Source organism: Chionomys nivalis, chromosome 18 (genome assembly GCF_950005125.1).
Source record: "Chionomys nivalis chromosome 18, mChiNiv1.1, whole genome shotgun sequence".
NCBI classification, from domain to species: Eukaryota; Metazoa; Chordata; class Mammalia; order Rodentia; family Cricetidae; genus Chionomys; species Chionomys nivalis.
The window spans coordinates 42,833,591-42,850,315 of record NC_080103.1 but is presented as its reverse complement, the minus strand read 5'-3'; the positions used below and the strand labels follow the sequence as shown (position 1 = coordinate 42,850,315).

At 38.0% G+C, this 16,725-nt stretch overlaps 1 protein-coding gene across 1 annotated transcript in view; it reads left to right on the top strand.

The window, feature by feature from the left end:
• The window catches only part of Arhgef38 (Rho guanine nucleotide exchange factor 38), a 90,185-nt gene that overhangs the window by 41,835 nt on the left and 31,625 nt on the right, over positions 1-16,725 (top strand). Inside the window, exons 3-4 of the mRNA XM_057793989.1 lie at positions 4,444-4,567; positions 15,933-16,080. Of these exons, the coding sequence (XP_057649972.1) occupies positions 4,444-4,567; positions 15,933-16,080 (272 nt within the window). The remainder of the gene's footprint in view (positions 1-4,443; positions 4,568-15,932; positions 16,081-16,725) is intronic.

Below are 16,725 nucleotides of genomic sequence, written 5' to 3'. Positions count from 1 at the left end.
GTGTGAGATAAAAACACCGAAAATGTACTCTCAACCATGTATCATAATATATATGATAAATAATAATCCCTTGAACTTGCTTCTTCTAAGGAAAACTTTGTGATTTTGACAAGCAACTCCCAACCCCTCCTAGCCTCTGGGATAATTTTTCTCTCTATTCTGTAAGTTTGACATTGTTATACTTTCTAAGTAAATCAAGTAGTATTCATGCTGAAAATAATTTATTTTAGTCACTATTTTATTTTATTTATTTATTAATTTGTTTTAACTAATTTATTTTAGCCCAAGTTCATCTGTATTGTCACAAAAAATTTCATTATTTTTTTTAAAGACCAATGGCATACCATTGGGTAAATGCAAAATTTATCTAATTATCCATGTAGATAGTTTGTATTTCTTAGTTATTGTGAATGATACAAGGAGCATGACATTGCAGTGCTCTGTTTGGCGTTCTGATTTCAGTTCCCTTGGATATATCTTAGAAGTGAGGTCTGGATCACATGACACCTCCACAGAGTTCTCCATGGTGAATAAATCAATTTGCATTCTCACCAAGAGTACATGGGGTTTCCCTTCCTCCACGTCTTTGCCAATGCTTCTTATTGTTTATGGTTTCAATAATAACTACCCTAACAGATGTGAACTGATAAGTCATTGGGATTTTACTCTGCATTTTTGTAGTAATTTATTATGTTGAGCATTTTGGCAAATACTTTCTGGTTACTAGTGTTTTGTCTGGAGAACTGCTTACTCTCTTGTCCATTTTAACTCTGATGGTTTTGCTTTTGAACCTTTAGTCTATTTTGAGTTGATTTTTGCAAAGTGGTTAGTCAGTTTTCCTAGCACATTACTGAGAAGGTCCTTTCTTCATTGTTTGTTAAAATCAATTGACCATAAATGTGTAGTCTGTTTCTTAGCTCCCTGCTTTGCTTAGTGGAATATGTGTCTAGATTTATGTTGGTACTATACCGCTTTGCTAACTAAAATATTATGGCATATTTAAACAATCACTGAAATTGCTAAAAATGTTAGTAAGAATTTGAAGATGACATAGATAAATGGAAAGATAGAAATATATTTCTGGACAGAAAAATATTGTTCTTAAAATGTCCCTACAACACAAAGAAATATTTATCAAAACTCCAAAGATATTTTCTCAGAAATAGAAAAAAGAATGATAAAAGTTTTATGAAACTATAAAATATCATGGATAGCCAAAGTACCTTTGAACCATAAAGAGCTAACAGAATTACTACATTACCTTGTTTTAAATCCTTGTAATGGCTTGAATGTGATGTAAACTTTCTATTTGAAATATATCCCATGATAAACACTTCTGCAAAATAACACATTAAATTTTCAGCATCAACACTCAGTTTTAATTTCTGTTACATAGATCTGAATAACTATTGATTTGTCTTAGGATAGTACTTTCTTAAACTTTTTTCAAAAGTAAATTTTAGTTCACTTAAAGTAGAATTTGATTTTAAGCTCTTAGAACATTGCCTGTTTTGAGTAAATGATTAATAAATATATGTGTATGTTTCCATGAATTTATAACAGTAATCGTAAAACCATCTATCACTTTTAAAAGCCGATTTGGACCAGATGTTTGTTTGTTCCTTGGCACAGCCGTGCCTGGATGTGAATTCATTTTATGATTCACAGAGTCCCCAAGGGCCCGTGGTGATAGGATTGAAACCAGGCCAATTGATGTTTTAATCCTTTCTGTCCTTCAGGAAGAAATGGAATTAAAAACTAAGTTTCTGTTGTTCAGAGTTTGTTGCACTGAGCTAAGATTATAGATAGAAAGTAGTATTAGATTCTTGCTAAATGGATTTAGAATCTAAATTAGATATACAGGATAGTGACCTTGGCAAATAAAAGGTAGAAGTGGCAACTTGGTGAAAAGCCAGCAGAAACTGAAGAAGTTAAGAGATGACGGCTAGCTTGTGAGTGGTGCTTGCTCATCTTTACGTGGGTGTAGGCCTGCAAGGTCACGGTGCTGGATCTGTCTTAATCTCTGTGCATAACTCCACACATGGCACCTTGCTTTACTCTGTATTTCTTCAAGATGACTCATATTTCACAGTGCACTTCAAACTGATAAATAATAAAAAGATTGCATGGTACAATAGGTCTATATGGTTTTGACCAGTTGATAGAAAATTATTAAATGATAATTTCATACATGTTAGCTAACATGAGTCAGTAATCGTTATGTGTGTCTACACATTTTGTATGATATTGAGCATGCCTTATAAGAGAGAAAACACCCGGGCAGTGGTGGCACACGCCTTTAATCCCAGCACTTGGGAGGCAGAGGCAGGCAGATCTCTGTGAGTTCGAGACCAGCCTGGTCTACAAGAGCTAGTTCCAGGACAGGCTCCAAAACCACAGAGAAACCCTGTCTCGAAAAACCAAAAAAGAAAAAAAAAAGAGAGAGAGAGAAAACAGAAGCCCCCCCAAAGTCCTAGATTCCTTATAAAAGAGCCACACATCTCCTTCCCTCCTCAGTGAATCCTTAATGAAGGGGTATTCTTGGGGACCCTGGATTAGAGACCTAAAAGCCAGTCTTGATTGTAATCACAATGTAGCAGTTAGTTGTGTAGAGATGTAGATCATTTATTTAAGCAATATATTTTTCAGTGCTAGGAGCCAGATTCAGGGCTTCATGCACTTTATGTAAGCACTTCACCGCTGAAGTACACCTACACTCGGTCCTAATAAACTCAGAATACATAAAAGTAGTTGTAAAAGCTGAACACCGTGCCACACACCTTTAAGCCCAGCACCAGGACACAGAGGCAGGAGGATCTCTGTGAGTTCAAGGCCAGTTTGGACCACACAGTGAATTCCAGGATAGCCAGGGCTATGTATAGAAAAAAGTCTGTCTCAAAGCAAAACAACAACAAAAAAGTACTTGGGAAAGGCTGCCTAAGGTTAGACTGAAATATGTAATAGAATGGATTTCATGACAAGTGAGTTTGGGGGTTATCTCAAGGACAGTGGTGATGAGATGGGAACAAGAAATTTCTCAGGGATGAATGAGATAAATGTCTGAAGTATAGCAGTGTGGCATAAGAAATAACCCATGCAGTCATGGTGTTTGACAAAGGTTCAATGTGAAGTCATCCTTTCAACTTCAGTGACAGAATGTGCTTACCAAAATAACAGGCATGTACGAGACGGAGAACACACTGACTCATGTCCCGAAGAAGACCAATATACTGCTCACTTCTCTCTGCTCTAACAGACTTTGAGGACAAAATCTTCAGCCTTCATCAGAAGAACCCCAGCAACTCCTCTCTTGCTGCTCATCCATGACCTTAGTCACAATAAACCATGGGAAATGGCACTAATTCCTGTTTTTCTGTTGTATACTAACCTCAGCTGATCCTACACCAATGCAACTGTATCCTGAATCAGCATGATTTAATTATGACAGACGAAATACTTTTTAAAATTAAGACCAAATCAGAGTGTTTGCCACCACACTAAGATTACTGAACACAGTCAACTAAGCCCTCTCTCTAGTCATCACTCCCTGTGATCAGATCTCTCGTCCACTACATGTCCTTGGCATCGTCTTAAATAGTGAAATGTGGTAATATATGCTTGCAATTTCTCCTACATGTCCTAGTACATGGAAGGTACCTAGGACATATCTGGTGAAAAACGAATAAGTAAGATTTCCTGATAAACGTATATGAGTATAAGAATGATCACACTGAGTTTTGAGAATATGCTTGAGATTATAACATATGACAAACCCTTAATTAGTATATTTATCTCAAAGGAAAATTTATTTGGCAACAGTTCTGTGGTTTAAAACCGCTTTGAAAATAGTTACTTGAAAAAAGATATAGTTTGAGTTCTGCTGTGAAAACAGTAAAATTTCCTATTTTTATTTGTGTGTGTGTGTGTGTGTTTGTGGGTTATGACATATGTATCAAGGAGACCAGAAGAAGGTATCAATCAGATCCCCTGGAACTGGAGTTACAGGAAGTTATGGGTAGTCAGGTGTGGTGCTTGGATTTGAACTTGGGTCTTCTAAAAGAGCAGCAAGTGCTCTTAACCACAAAGCCATTGTTCCATCTTGACAGTAAAATATTCTAAGTTTACTGGTTCATGCTTGCATAGAGGACAGCTAATAAAAATGCCATTCCGTCTAAATCTTCCCAATCCTATTTATATTGAGAAACAGTGCTGTACACTCAAGTCAAATATTTTTGTTGGTGGTTTTTAAGACAGAGGTATTATACATCATCATAATTTCCTTGATGAAAATCTATACATTTACATTTAGAAGTCCTAAGTGAGCATGTTCACAGAGAAAGATGAGGGCTGGTGGATAAATCCTTGCTGTTTAGCAGGAGGAAGTGTGGTGCACACAATGGCTCTCTTCCGATTGGCTAATGCTCAGAGCTTCTGCTTCTTCAGGTTGACAGGCTGGACGTGGAGGGCTTGTTTAGCAACATCGAATCCGTCCACCAGATCTCTGCCAAGCTACTGTCCTTGTTGGAAGAGGCCACAACAGACGTGGAACCGGCCATGCAAGTAATCGGTATGTTTGTTCTTTCTTGATTTCTACAGTACAACAGGAAACAGTATTTTAATAACCCCCTGGTACTTTGGTTTTATGTTTCTGACACACAAAGCTTCCCAGGAGATATATAAATGCTGAGTTTGCCTTCGGGTTCATTGTAATTACACAAACTCCACGTTTATCTCCAAATGGGTTTATAGCCATTTGCCGAGGTCCCTCAGTAGCACTGAGCAGAGAATTTGCTTTTTAGTTTTCACCCTTTCAATCTCTCTGCTTTCAAGATGGTCTTTCAATTTGTTTTATGGCTGGAACTTCCTTGGTCCTTAAAAAATTAAATATTTTAATAGCTATTCTGATTTCAATCTCAATAAATTTTTTAATCTTAAATTTTTAAATTTACTGATTTTAAAACTATAAATACTTTACATGAAAAGTATGTGATCTCCAAAGAACTTAGACACCATCTATATTTTCAATTATCCACTTTACTCTTTTTTCTCTTATTTTTAACTTTTTTCATTGATTCTTTACGGATTTCACATCATGCATCCTGATACAACTCATCTCCCTGTCCGCTCGCTTCTGTTAGCTGCCCTTACAACCTCTCCCCAAAATAAAGTTTAAAAATATAAACAAAAAAATGCCCAAATGGTCTCAGCTTGGAAGCTGTAACGTGACAGAGAGAGTCATGGTGTACCCATTTAGTCCATACATCTTTACTTGTAAGTGTTCCTTGTAAGCCATTGGTCTGGCTCCAGGCCTCTGGTTTCTTCTACATTTGGATACTGAAATTCCTCTTGGTTATCTTATTGTTGCTTTTGTCATGGAAATCCTAGAACTTTGGATCTGCAGATCTGGCCCCTTCATATGCTCCATGTGTGTATACACATAAATGTGTATATCTATACATTTATAGTTTTTATTCTGACAATGTTTTTAAAGAGGACTACAGAGAATATTAGATGACAAATATTCAGCTTAGAGTCTATTCTCTTAATGTCTTCAGCATTGCAAATAACTACTTGAAGGAGTTTTATGTATCAATACACAGTGCTGTGTAGCTTATGAATTCCTTTTTTAAATGATCATTTTGTAATTTCACATTTATTGCATGTTACAAAAGTATTAGAACAATTAAGGATCTATAGGGTAAAGATGAAGGATTGCTTGTGTGCTGTTCCAAATCCATTGTCACTCCTGCAAGTGATCATTGCTGTCAATCTTTGCAGAATGTCCCTTTAACACAGACACACACACACACACACACACACACACACTATCTTTATTGAATCCTCTTTTCTGTAGATATTAAAGTTATAGTTATAAAGGAACAAAATTATTCTCATTTAGTATCTATATGGGTCCAAAATTTAGGGAGCAAGCTGATCTTATGAAAAGGCGAATGAAAGGATTCAGGCAGGTTTAAATTCTATCCTGCCTTGTGGTTCAACATCCCCAACAAACCGTGATAATGTTTTCTTTCTCCGAGACTGTACACATCTTCCCATTAGCAGAGATTCCCTAGCCATTCATCAGTTCATCCTCTGAATAGGTCTGGGCAGCAGCATGCTTACAGAGGACGATGCTGTGTTGTACTGTTGGGCAGAGTGAAGTGGAAAAGATATCCTCTGACCCTGCTAAGCTCACAGGGAACTCTCTTCTTGAAGTGAAGGTGTGTGTCTGATCCGCATCAGAGTGCTTATGTGCTGCTACAACCTTTTAATGCTAACATTTTGAATAGGAACAAAGGAAGGACTACAAGATACTGTGTACGTGCAAAGTTATTCATTATGTTCTGAGAAGTATGGTCCACGTTGGGCAAAGATGTTCTTTGGTACTTTCTTTCCATTTAGCACTAATAGAAAGTAGCACCACATTTAGAAAATGGTAAGTGATTAAGCTAATGTAAAGGGTTATTTAGAGGAGGAGTAGGGAATACATATGGGGAGGGTACTAAAGACAAATTTGAAATTCAGGTAACTCAACTTCGGATGTCATCTCTTCCACGACCTTGACTGAGTGAAATAGTGCACTGTGGTAAACTGGAATGCAGCCTAGTTCCTTTCCTGGCACTTTGGAGTGCCACATGCAGGGCGCCGGCTAATACAGTGAGGACACATGGACCTGAGGAGCTAGAAATGGCCCCGAATTGTTCTGGTGGCCCTTAGAGGTGTATTTGAGGCTGCAAACCCTTCCATCCTCACTGGGTGCAGCAGCTAGTTGTGCCACGGCCTATGCTGAGTGGCATGCACTATGGCCCCTGAGAAGCATGAGGTTATCAGGATGGAAATCGCTAGAGTTGGTGGGACATGCAGGGATTTCCAGTTAGATGTGAATGAAATGTGTGCGGGCAACAGAGGCTGGAAGCTTTGCATGGGAGCTTCTGCCGTTCCTGCTGCAGGAGTCAGGACACTTGTTGTATGTTATGTGTCCTGTAGCAGGATTCTAATTGGTATTAATAATAAAAACTTGGAGTCAGCCATCAGAGGTTGAAAACTGAAGGATCAGAGAAGTGGACTGCCAATCCCTAGAATTCTTACCTCTGTCAATGCTCAGACCAAAGGGGGGGATCCTGTCCTAGACTGACTGCATCAAACTGAGTGCCTCATGTTGAACTGCTCCTCAGACTTCACTGAGCTCCTGTCTCCTCCCACCTTATATTCCTCTCTCAATCCATCCATATTACTCCTGTCTCCATCTCACTAGTCCTGGGATTAAAGGCGTGGGATCCTAAGTGCTGGGATGGATTCCCTTTGTGTGAACTCTGTTTCTCTTTTAGAATGGATCAAATTTGTGTAGCCCAGGGTGGCCTTGAGTTAACAGAGATCATCTGTTCCCCCAAGTCCTGGGATTAAAGATGTGTGTTACTACTGCCTGGCCTCTGGTGGTTTCACTTTGCACTCTGATCTTCAGGCAAGTTTTATTTGTTAAAACACAAACAAAATATCACTACAATATCCAACCCTCTTGTTATTATTTGGTTATGCTTATTATAATTGTGCAATAAACCCTTCAAATATAAAGACTTATTGTAGTCACATAATGTAGGTATTGCTTTTTCTGCTTCTCTAGAAAGTTGATGATGAACATATGAAAATCAGAATGCTTATCCTGTATACCATACAGACCTTAACATAGTTGTCACTAAACACAAACTAACCAGGAGACAGATATCTGCTGAAGAAACGGCAACATCACGTGAGAAAACATTAGTCATTGTTTTAAAGAGATTGATCAAGAAAGGTGATAGTATATGCAGAGCTGCTCAAAGAGAGTTTACGAACCACTCCAAAGATTGTTCACATACATCAGATAACATGTGCTCTCCATTGATTTCATGCAAACTTATTTCCAAGGTTTGATCCTATAACGCATATAAAAACAATGGCTACTAGTGAGGTGACACCATCAATAAAGGTTTTGCAGTTAAATGATGGGTATATCAGTTAATAGAGAAAGCAAATATGGAATGTCAGTTCATTCTAGTAATAAATAAATTTTTAAATAAAAATTGCAGAACCAGAAACAAATTTGGGAAAATTTATTATTTAAAAATTGATTGATCTCATTGTAAGTATTACTGTAGCCATGTCTTAAAAATCAATATTACAGGAGTTAAAGGGATGAATTAGCAGTTAAGGGCACATATTGCTTTTGCAGATGAATTACATTTCACTCATGTCATTTCACTTCACAACACTGGTAACTCCAACTTCACCATCACTACAATGGCTGTGGCTGGTTTTTGAAGAGGCCTATGGAGTAGCATTGCAGTGTTTTAATTAAGCTATTCAGCAAACAGAAAAATTGGCTTCAGATTTTTGATGTTTACATCTTGCAATTACAAAACTATATTATAAACAGAAAGGCAGTGGAATTTGTCCTTACCAAAACAAAGAATGAGCTTGAAAATTAAACAATAAGAGCGCATGTTGTATAAAATATTTTTGAAATTCTGTAAATGAACTTTCAAACACTTGACTCATGAAAAGAAGCTTTGGAAGGAACAATTCTAGTTTATTTCATTTCACTTTTTAGGTTGGGTTTTATTCCATAGCCCATGCTGGCCTAGAAATCATTATGATCCCCCTGCCTCATCCCCTGAGTGTTGAGATCACATTCATGAGCTACCATGGTTGGCTTGATGTTCTTCTTTAACATGCTAAAATTATATTTTGCACTAGATTTTACAATATCACATTTTGAAAAATCATAGATAGAAATAATTTAGTAAGTTTTTTTCACTTATAAAAAGAAAGAAAAGAATCCAAACAAAGATAAAAGACAGAAATTTCAAAAGTATTTCAGCTCAAATAAATACACCTTTAAATAAGAATATATACAATTGGAATTTTTATATCTTCCATTTATCAGAATATTCTGAGCTTATTGGATGTTTCTGTATTTACAAAATAGTTTCCAATTTAAAGTTCAGTTCACGAATTTGGCAAGTGTAGTTTGAATCAACTCCATGGGTGAGCACTTGGTGTACAGTCACAAGAATGAGGAGTAGAGTTGGAAATCCTTAATGCCTGTGAAAAAGTCAGTGCAAACCAGTGCTGTGTGGTGAACAGGAGAGCCACAAGGGCTGCTGGGACTTGCTGGCTGCCAGTCTACCTGGGAAATGGGCAGCACCAGGATCAGCGAAAGACCCTACTGCAAAAAAATAAGGAAGAGAGCAAAAGAAGGCACCTAGTGTCCTCTTCATCAGATCTCCATGCACACATGGACATGCTCACACACCTTCATGCACACTTGCAAACATGCATACACCACACACACACAGACACACATACCACAAAATAAATGCATGCAAACATAAAGTCAGTATTAAATTATAATCAATACAACTCAATGAATATCAACAAACAACAAAAATATTGATATAAATAAATGGGAATAAAAACCAGCTCTCCAGTAGATTTCAATATATAAAGACAAAAGTAAAGGAAAATACAAAAAATCCACTAGCAGGCAACCATCATCATTATAACTGTTTCATATAAAATCCACTAGTAAATATGACATATACTGGATGCAAGTTAGAAAACTGTGACATGGGAGTTTCTGTCCTGCCTGGTCCAGCAGCCATTTAGTCCCAAAGAAACACAGAGGCTTGTGTTAATGATAAATTTATAAATTGTTTGGCCCGTTAGCTCAGGCTTATTATTAACTAGCTCTTACAACTTAAATTAACCCATAATTCTTATCTATATTTAGCCATGTTGCTTGCTACCTTTTCTCAGCACAACATTTTCATCTTGCTTCCTCTGCTTCTGGGTTATGACTACAGACTGAATTCTTCTTCCCAGAATTCTCTTAGTCTGGTTGCCCCCATACTTCCTGCCTAGCTCCTGGCCAATCAGTGTTTTATTAAACCAATACAAGTGACAAATCCTTAAGTGTACAAGAGCATTATCCTACAGCAGAGAACACAGATTTCAAAGTCTCAAGGTTTTTCTACCAGTAATTTCTGACATCAGAAAGAAGCATGGTAACCTTCTAGCAAGAAATGTACTTTAACCAATTGATCAAGGCCAAGAACAGTGGGAATATCAGCCTTATATCACAAACCTTTCGTATTGTGCAGAAGAAAGCATTCAACATATCCAAAAAATATCTTGCTGATAGAAACAGATCGGTTTCCTTTTACTGATAGTTACATTGTAGTTATTTGCTACATTAACATAGGAAAACTGTGTACAGAATGTTTGGAAACTGTATTGCCTCTGCATTTACTTTATTAGTATGAAATATCAATTCAAATTTTAAAATAAAAGACAACACAGTTTACAGAGATCATTTGATTAAAGATGCTTATAGTTCCAAATTTTCTACTCATGACTGGAAAGATTGCAGAAATATTTCAGAAAATTAAAACAATAAAAGTATAATTTTAAAAGTGTCAATTGGAGCTTTGCTCTCAGGGCCCCTCACCTTTGGTGTCTGAGCTGGCCTTGTGATGCTAATAAAAGAAGCCAAAGTGATATTTCATAACTGCATGGTGAGTTCTACTCCATGATCATAAAGAGAGAAGCTCAAACTACCCAGTCATTCTGAGAAACATAGGAATGACCTTAGACAGGTGAGCACAGTCCTCCTCTGCCACTGCCGCTCAGCTGGCTGTAAAGGTGTAAGTAAGTCTGTCAGCACCACAGAGAGATGAGCCGTCTAGTGAAACTGTCCAGCCCTCATCTCAAGGATGAGAGCAATGAGTTGTTTCAACTGTTTATGTTTGGGGATGATGTTTTTGCATAACAGTAGTTCATTCCTACAGAACCCCAGAGAAAAACTATTTCAGCTCAAATGCTGAGGAAGTTTGATTTAGAATGTAGTGTTTGGACTTAGACTTGACTAATTCAGAAAGGTAGCAATTACATGAAAAAGGCCATTTTTCTTTCCTTCTTTTTTTTTTTCTTTCTTTCTTTTGATTTTTTGAGACAGGGTTTCTCTTTAGCTTTGGTGTCGGTCCTGGAACTAACTCTTGCAGACCAGGCTGGCCTCAAACTCTCAGAGATCTGCCCGCCTCTGCCTCCTGATTACTGGGATTAAAGGCCACCATGGCCCAGCTGCAAACGGCAGTCTTGATGAGAAGAGAGTAAAGGCCCTGTGTCAGGCGGGTATGGGAAGGTCTTGGGAAGTCCATCAGCATTCCAGTGTGCCTTAGATGCCGTGCCAGCGGCCTCTGTGATCCTCTATTAGGATACATATGTCAGTGCAGAGTTCAACGGCAATTCCTATCACTAACTCTTTTATTGCTTAGATTTCGTAATTTAAACTGATTGGCTGAGATGTTTCCAAAATCGTGCTACCGCAAAATGAAAAGCACAGGTGTTTCAACCCTGTGCCCTCAGACAGCAAGAATAAGAGTTTGTGACTCACAGCTGCCGTGCCAGATCCACTAGATACCGCGATAAACGAGGAGGAGAAAGTTACTCAAGAAACCTTGGTGTCTGGATGAGGCTCAAGTTCATAAATAGATACAGAAGCTTGCAGGTCTGAGAGAGCTGAGAGAACTGTTTGGATTCCAACCACAAAGTGGGCTGTAAAATCCACACTGGATCTGGATAGGAAAGTTGTTTTAAACTTTCTAGAGATGAGCTTTGGTCCTTGTTTATACTGAAATTGAAAGTATTCTATGACAATTTATGAAAATAGGAAACAAGGATGAGTAAAATAAAAGATGGTACAGAATTTAAGGGCATAATATTATATCTTTTAATATCAGGTTGAATTAGATTCCATCTCTTTCTACTGTTAGGTCTTAGGTAAGTTATGAAACCTCATTGAAGTTCAGCTTCTTATCTGGAAATTGAAGGCAGTTGTGTTTACCTCATATGAGTTTCATGAGGATTCAATAAAATCAAGTATAGAATATACCCACTGCTTATTCTTAATACTTAATACATAATGTGACTAAATTACTATATTACCCTAGTCATTCTAAATGTACACATCTATTTATAAAATTTGGTTTCTTTTATATAACAATTGAGTATAATGCAAATTCTTTTTGGAAGTTTTAGTCATGCTTTACAAAAAATTAGGATTCGGATTATGTAGTTTCTTTATGCCTCTTGGTATCTATACATCTTCATAATTCAAATACATAAGGATATATTTGACTTTAAGAAGGGAGGTTTAGCCTATATGTCACTTCTGTGTTTGGCAGAGTAAATGATAATTTCTGAAGCTGGTTTCCTAGAGTCTGAATATGCTCGCTTCTGTGATACCCAGCCCTAGTATTGCATTTTCATATGGCACGGTGAATGGGAACTGACTCTTCTCTCGTGCCCTTGCAGGCTTATATAAGTTATTTGAATGAACTGTTGGTTCTTTGTGTTTGCAAGTGATGGTTTACTTGCCTATAAAGCAAGTATTGTCTTTGATTTTTAACCTTCTGATTTGATCATATGTAATTGTCAGGCTACCACATGCTCTTTCCTTTTTTCTTAAATCTCTATTATTACCTCGTTTGTAATCAACATACATATTTGGAACTTCATCTCGTAAGGAGATGCATAGGCTCAGATGCCAGAGAGTCTCTATCCAAGCCCACCACAGTGCAAAACAGTCATCCAATAAACCGTAGTTAAATAGAGATGAGCTAAAAAGAATAATCACATTTATTTCTGTTTGAACCACAATCTTATACAAAGCCTAGGATACGTAGCTTTCTTGAATAGCACAGCTTTACCTTAAGTATTCATACTGACAGAGGAAATTCAGAATGATACAGACTCTACATCACGGGCATGGAGTTCTAAAAGAAAAGAAGAGCTTAATCAGCAGGAACATAAAAGTAGAAGAACCCAATGTACTGGCATCAATGAGGGGCAACTGGGCCACCGTTCTGACAGGGACATTGACCCTGTTGGGCAAGTTGCCTTTAACAACAATGACTAAAGAAATTTCAAACAGAATTCTTGTTTTTGTTTTTGCTTTTGTTTTCTCCTTTGCAAGATAACAGCTTTAGGGGAATATCACTGAAAAAAATTATTTTGGTCGTAGAATTTTTAAAAAGAAGATGGTGGTTTTGTTTTCTAGGATTCTGGCACCTTTGTGTCAGGCAGTTAGAGTGCAATTACCTTCCCTGCTCTCGGTTCACTCCTTTCTCCGCCCCCAATCATCCTTCCAGCACACACATTAGACTGAGCAGTTGTCCTTCACCACTGAAGAAATGCAGCCAAGGCTTACGTTACCGTGGAAACAGAATCACTTTTGGCCGGGAGATACCTCGCTTCATCAGCACTATTATGAGGCAGAATGGGTTGGGAGGGAAATCAAATATTCTGCCCACCAGTGTTATAGCTGGCCTCTGGGTGAATAAACGACTTTCAATTAGAGTACTTAAATATCTTTTAACTTCAATAATTATTATTAGAGCCCCAACAGAATTTTACTCGGGAATTATAAAAAAGATGAAGAAGCTTTCACTGTCAAGGGGAGACCTAGAAATTCCAGGACACTGGCAAGTGATGGTTTACTTGCATATAAAGCAAGTATTGTCTGATTTTTAACTTTCTGATTTGATCATATGTATTTGTCAGGCTATCCCTTGCTCTTTCCCATTTCCTTTTATCTCTATTATTACCTCATTTGTAGTTAACATTCATATTTGTAACTCCATTTCATATGGAGATGTTTAGGCTCAGATGCCAGGGAGACTCTATCCATGCCCCCTCAGATCCTGCTTCTAGAACTTAGGTCTGGCCCAAACTTCCCATTTGCTCCCTGGTTGTACTACTTGAGGTCTCTCTTTGTTTTATAGCCAACCTTAAATTCACTTGCTTTCCTGTCTTATTTTCTGTTGTTAATGGTTTCCTTTTGCATGTATTAAAGGGCAGATCTTCAAGACTTGCACTGGGAGAAAGATCTACCCAGCTAACTCCCAGAAACAGCAACAGCAAGAACGCCTCAGCCCTTCATATGAAAAGATGCTGAATTTATAGGATTAATTCCAAGCCAAATCTCTCTCTCTCTCTCTCTCTTTCTCTCTCTCTCTCTCTCTCTCTCTCTCTCTGTTTCTCTCTCTCTTTTTCTCTCTGTGTGTGTCTCTCTCTGTCTCTGTCTCTCTTTCCATACACACATGCACATGCTTGCACACACACAGCTTCATGTTACTTAAAAATCTAGCTATAAGCAAAGAAAAAAATCCATATGATAAAGAGGAAACAAAAGCCTTATCGACTGGATATAAGTTATAAATGAGTGGGACACTTCAGAAGTATCGCAAGTAATATGAGGGAACATAGTCACAAAAAAATTAGAACAAAATCATTCCCCAAATCACCATATAAGCCCTGGTGTCTGATTCTGACTTAGTGGTCTTCCCGCCTCAGCCAGTGTCCAGCAGAGCACTGGAGTGTGAGGACCAAAACTCATATCTACCCTGTTAGCCTGACTTTGTCACCTCCCAGAAGGACTTGAGACAATTATTTATCTGCTTCCAATTTAGGTTTATTCATTCCTAATGCATATAGACAAATAACCTCTTATCTTTTCATGCATGTAGAGAAGGAAGCATTTACATAACATGATTTGGCAGTTACATAAAACCTGTTTCATGTGGCAGGACTTTCTGCTTACTATATATATAGCAGGTCCACGTCAATGTTAAAAAAGCCAGCTACCACAGTCAGTTCAGCTTCCGAATTATTTCCCATCTCAACTTTACAATGCTTTTTGATAATAGATCTCGTCACATGTTTCTTGTGCATTGCCCTCAACATCTAATGCTGGAAGTGAAAGCTTATGCTCAGTTTGAGGTGCTGGGGGCAAGTAATTAAATCAGATTATCATCTGGTATCTACTAGGCCCACTAGTTATATTTCTAATTTGATCACATTATCAAAGAGGATTCATTAAATGTCTGGATACAATTGGTCCAAGCTGTTTCATATACTCCCCTAACCTTCCTTATATAGAGAGAAATGTTCTACTAGTTTAAATTCATTTTCAAAATTTATTTCTATTTATGTGTTTGTTGGTGCCAGTTCCTGGAAGGTCAGAAGAAGGCACTGGACCCCCTGACCTAGAGTGTGAAATGGTTGATAGTCACCTGACGTGGGTGTTGAGAACCAAACCCAGGTCCTCAGGAAGAGCAGCAAGCACTCTTAACTCTTGAATCTTTTCCCCACCCACTCTTTTACTTTGGTAAAGAGCAGCAAGCACTCTCAACTCTTGAATCTTTTCGCCATCCACTCTTTTACTTTGGTTATTGTTGTATCTTGTTTTTTGTTTTTGTTTTTTCTCTAAATCCTACTGTTTACCTTCCCAGGAACCTTGGGAAATATTGCTAGTAGACTAAATATCAATACAACCGCATACCTTATATCTTGTTTCATCTCCTATAATTTTAATAAGTCAACAATACCTTTTTTCCATTTGGAACATCTATTATGTGTGCACTCTACTTTGAGTTTTGTACACACTACCTCTCTTAGTTGTAATGATATCTCTATGAAATTGAATCTGTTGTAGCTAGTAATTTATACACAAGGCAACAGAGTCAGAGAATTAAAACCCTTTTCTTAAATCTCAAAGCCAATCAGTGGGATAACTTGATTTAAACACGGGCAGATCTCTCTAATCTAGTCTGTTCTCACTGTGATCCTGTGCACCAACCTGTCAAGCTCTTTATTTGTTCTATAAAAGGAAGAAAAGAAGAAAGGAGAGGGAGGAAGTCATGGAAGGAAGGAGGAGAAAGGGGGAGAAAGAAAAGGAAAGGAGAACTATCCACTCCGTGTCTTGCGTCCCTTCCAAACCATCTGGGGATCCAGCGGGATAGACCTAACTTTCCAGTAGTCAGCACTGAGTACTAGCCAATGAAATGTCACGTTGGGCTGATGAGATCATTTTGTCTTTGTTTTGCTCTGCTCAGGAGAGGTTTTCTTGCAGCTCAAAGGACCACTGGAAGATGTCTATAAAATCTACTGCTACCATCACGATGAGGCCCACAGTGTACTGGAGTCCTACGAAAAGGAAGAAGAGCTGAAGCAACATTTGAACCACTGTATCCAGTCCTTAAAGTAAGGCCTTTTCAAACGGAGATTCCCATCTACTCTGGTTGCTTAGCATGAGCCATTTACAGTGGACAGAGACTGAAGGTCACCTACAGCCAGCATTTCACAGGGCTTGCTTTGACAGCTGCTTTATAAAAAGTCAATGTGCTACAAGCCCGGAATGACTTTTGCTGCTCCCCAAGAAGATGACTAAAATCAACAAGTGAGACAAAGATTCAAGGCTTTGTAGATATAGGGGAAATGCAATATTGTCAAATAGTAATAATAAAATCAATAAGAAATGAAAGGTAGGCTCTATTTATGTGTTCTCAAAGGCCAGTGGGCAGTGAGTTGATTACATTATTCCTGAATAGTCCTTCTTGTTGCCCCAGTTCACTGGGGGGAGTGTGAGGATGATTAAGGCCGGGTGAAAGTTAGCTTCAGGACAATTAAACATTCTGCCTTCCTCACTCATAACACATGAGGGGGCGGTAGTGCTGCTACGGAAGTTTGAATAAGAGTTTTTCTTTAAAGCCCTTTCTATTCTCCAAACAATTAGTAAGCACAGATTTTACCTTATCTTTGTAAGTAGGGGGCTGTGGGGCTGTGTTTGCTCTGACCTTTCAGATGAAACTGGAGTCATATTTAAAGCTAAGCTCATTCCCCTTTTCC